The sequence below is a fragment of the Chelonoidis abingdonii genome, chromosome 11 (assembly GCF_003597395.2).
Source record: "Chelonoidis abingdonii isolate Lonesome George chromosome 11, CheloAbing_2.0, whole genome shotgun sequence".
Lineage (NCBI taxonomy): Eukaryota > Metazoa > Chordata > Testudines > Testudinidae > Chelonoidis > Chelonoidis abingdonii.
The window spans coordinates 58,746,645-58,750,100 of record NC_133779.1 but is presented as its reverse complement, the minus strand read 5'-3'; the positions used below and the strand labels follow the sequence as shown (position 1 = coordinate 58,750,100).

Here is a 3,456-nt window from a genome sequence, read left to right as displayed (position 1 = left end):
AGGAGCTGCGGGGCTTGCTGCGCTCCCACCTGTGCTTCGCTCAAGGGAGTGGGACCACGGAAACCCCGGAGCAGATGGCAGCCAGGGACCTGGGGTAAGTAAAAAAAAATTAAAAAGGTGTCTAAGGTGCTGGGCCCTCTTAGGCGTGGGGCCCAATTCCTGGGAATCAGGCAAATCAGCCTAAAGCCAGCCCTGCCTTTGCCCACCTCTCCCCGAAGTCCGGTGCCCAGCTCTATCCCGGAGCTTGGCTCCCCTCCTCTCTTCCCAGCCTCCAAGTATCCCCCCGGCTCTGTTCCCAGCCTTGCCTGGCACCCCCGCCCAGCAACCCCCAGCCTAGTTTCTCCTCCGCTCCCCGCTTCCTGAAGTCCTGTGCCCGGCTCTACCCCCCGAGCTGAGCTCAGCTCCTCAACTCTCTTCCCAGCTTCTGGGTATCCCCACGCTCTGTTCTCAGCCTTCCCCTGCTCCCCCTGCTCACTCACATGCAAATTTTTGCTCCTTGCCCCGTGATGCTCTGCCAGAGCCCGAGCCCTCAGGCCGGCTGAGGAGTGAGTGGACAGAGGGGAGGGGCCAGGGCTTCCGGTCAGGGAGAAGTCCACTTGCCCAGCGTGGGGAAGGGGCCAGAGAGGAGCCCGTGCCGCAGCCAGCAAGGGTGGTGCCCCAAATTTTCAAGTGCCCCACGCAGCCGCGTATGCTGTGTATGCCTAAGAACGGCCCTGCCTCTGAGTATGTCCAGGGATTTGCTGTCACTGTGTGGGGGTGGGAGTGGGGTTGTCACAGCCTGAAATATTTTCAAAGTGGGCCCACCGAAAAAGAGTTGGAGACCCCCTGCTCTAGAATGGGTTTACTGCCCTTTGGGACAGTAACATTTTCCATCTGGTTCCCTAGGCCGAAGTGTCTCAGCTCACTATCATCCCACAATGCCCCCTCCTATCTAGTCTCAGATTCAGGTAATAGGCCCTGAATTTAAACATCTGACACACCCGAGCAGCGGTTGGGGAAGTTACTGCATCTTTGAGCTCCGCTCTAGCTCAACTCCCACATCTGGGCTGGAGCAGAAAACCCTGAGGTAGGTTCTGCGGTCTGGGCCGGGCACAGAGCTGGCCAGAAAGCTTTCAACAGAAGTTTTCTATTGGAAAAGGCCATTTTGTCAAAATTAAAATGTTTGGTGGGGACGTGTCAGTTTTGGCGGCAAATGAATTATTCTGACATTCTCATTCTGGCCGCTATTCCTGGCCTTCTGGCTGAGTCCCTTTCTGTGACTCAATTTCTCCCTGTGTACAGTCAGCTTATTGATAAGGACCTTTCTGAGGTGCTTTGAGATCTACGGATGGTGGGAGGATAAGGACATTAATGAAGCCTGAAGCGCTTTGAGCTCTGCTGATGAAAAGCGCCGTGTAAGAGCTAGATATCATTTATTGTGCTGGCTTTAATGGTGCTGGGCTAAGTCATGGTAGATGGGATCTGATCTCCACAGCCTTATTTTTCCAAGTAATGGTAACTTGCAGCTTGGTCTGGAGTCCTCTGAGCAGGTGATTCTCCTCCGGCTATGGCAGCTTGCAGATGATCTTCATGATGGCTTTGTTATACTCCTTGGAGGCTGGCTTGAACTCACCCACCAGCTCACTGAGCTCCTGAATCTTTGCCTCCAGTTGGTCTCTCTCTATGGCACCCAGGATCGCGCTGAAAATCAAGTCGATACCCACGCCCAGTATCATGCCAGCCACGGCGCCGAACACAGAGGCACCGATCGTGGCCAAGACCATGGCCGTTTGGCTCAGGACTGAGCCCACCACCTGCGACAACGCCAGCTTGATGAAGAACCCCATGGCCACAGTCCCAGCGAGGCCACTCACAACTGTGGCCGCATTGTGCAGAATCTGCATCTTCGAGGCATCAGCCTCCTGGAAATCGTGAAGCTTTCGGTAGAGATCTGGCTCCAGGTTGCTCTTCAACTTTGCATCGATGGCCTGCAGAATGTCTTGGATGGACTTTATGGCTGCGAGGAGTATGTCGCAGTTGTCCCGGATGGTGCCATTCATGTTCATCTTAACGCTGTGCAACTTGCACTGACAGTGTGTGTTCAGGGCTTCAATCAGCTCATTGGTGGTATCAAAATTGAGCTCTATGCAGTTGATCAGCTCCTGGTGTAACCGTGCCACCCTCTCCCGCCTCACCGGGTTGTCTGGGTACAGGATATCGCTCCAGGACATTCTTGGGAAAGCTGACAGGAGAGGAAGAAGACAGAGGCCTTAGCCAGAGCTCTCCACTGTGCCCCACCCCCGCAAATCATAGACTTAGCCAGTGCAGAGACTCAGCTGCCATTAATACAAAAATGGCACCTAAAGGATCAGGGCCCTGGAGACTAATTCCCCGTCAATCCGGGGGAGTCTAAACACCTTGGAGGATTTAGGGCGGAAGGACTCGGGCCCTGTCTCTTCCCCTCCCCCAACCACGTGGTCTCAGGGGGACTGGCTGGCTCCAACCTGCACTGAGCCATTAGCTGGGAGGGGGAGAATCCGCCCAAGCAAACTCAGGACTCTCAGCCCCACTCCCCAACAGACCCTAAATTGCCAGAGATCCCCCTCGCCCCAGCAGTGTCCCAGCTCCTGCCCCAGACACCCCCACTTCTCCTCCCACGCGTTACCGCCCCACATTCCCCCGATCTCTGCCCCAGCACCCAACCCCCTGCACCCCCAACTCCTTCCAGCCCCCCCGAATCCATCCACCTTGCCCCAGCCGCAGCGCTGTCCAGTTCTCGGCAGCTGCATGACCTGCTCCCTCCCTCCTGCTACCCGAGGACCCAGCTGTGGGTCAGACGCTGCAGTTTCTGGCTGTCTGCAAATTAGGCCCCCCCAGCCTGTGGGTGACTGATATTCTTTGTGCCTAGATTGGCACCTTGCCGGGGGCTGCACGAAACCCCCGTTCCTGGAGGAGCCCAGTTCGCCCGGTGATCCGGGGGGCTCTCACCGCACGACCCCCGCTCCCATTTGTGCCTCCTCTGCCCCGTCCGACGGGGCCAGTTACCTGCTCGCTGGGCGTGTGGGAAGCTGAGGGCCCGCTGGCCTGGGCAGAGCTCGGCTCACCACCGCGGGCAGCAGCCTGGGCTCTCCGGGGAGGATCCCTTGGCTGGGACGCGCCGGAGCAGGGACTCGCCTTTATAGGAGGCTGCTCCGCGCGTTCCCTTCCCCGCTCAGCCTCCAGGCCGGAGCGCAGGGCCAGGGGGTGTCACATGGTCGTTCAAGCTTCGGCTGCAAGTTCCTCACCTGGTTTCCCGGAACTCGAGTCTGGCTGGTTTCCAAGTCCCGGTTTTCTCCTCGGTCACGAGGGGCTGGAAAGATCCAGGATCTGATCAATCCAGAATTGCTTCCACCAGAGCAACTCGGAGACCATCCTCCAGTCCTGCAATGGAGGGAGGCTCCGGGCTTCTTCCAGTCCAGATCTGGCCAGTGCAGGGGG

General features: G+C 57.7%; 1 protein-coding gene across 3 annotated transcripts in view; it reads right to left on the bottom strand.

Moving 5' to 3' along the window:
* Positions 1-1,395: 1,395 nt before the first annotated feature.
* LOC116833698 (single-pass membrane and coiled-coil domain-containing protein 3-like) overlaps positions 1,396-3,456 on the bottom strand; it is a 41,632-nt gene continuing 39,571 nt past the window's right edge. The window contains exons 1-2 of one of the 3 annotated variants that reach the window (XM_032795375.2): positions 3,025-3,223; positions 1,396-2,221 (exon numbers count right to left, since the gene is read on the bottom strand). In XM_032795375.2, the coding sequence (XP_032651266.1) occupies positions 1,545-2,210 (666 nt within the window). In that variant the 5' untranslated portion in view covers positions 2,211-2,221; positions 3,025-3,223 and the 3' untranslated portion in view covers positions 1,396-1,544. Of the gene's footprint in view, positions 2,222-2,895; positions 3,001-3,024; positions 3,224-3,456 lie in introns of those variants that run through there. The other 2 variants (XM_075071177.1, XM_075071176.1) reach the window with 2 other exon arrangements.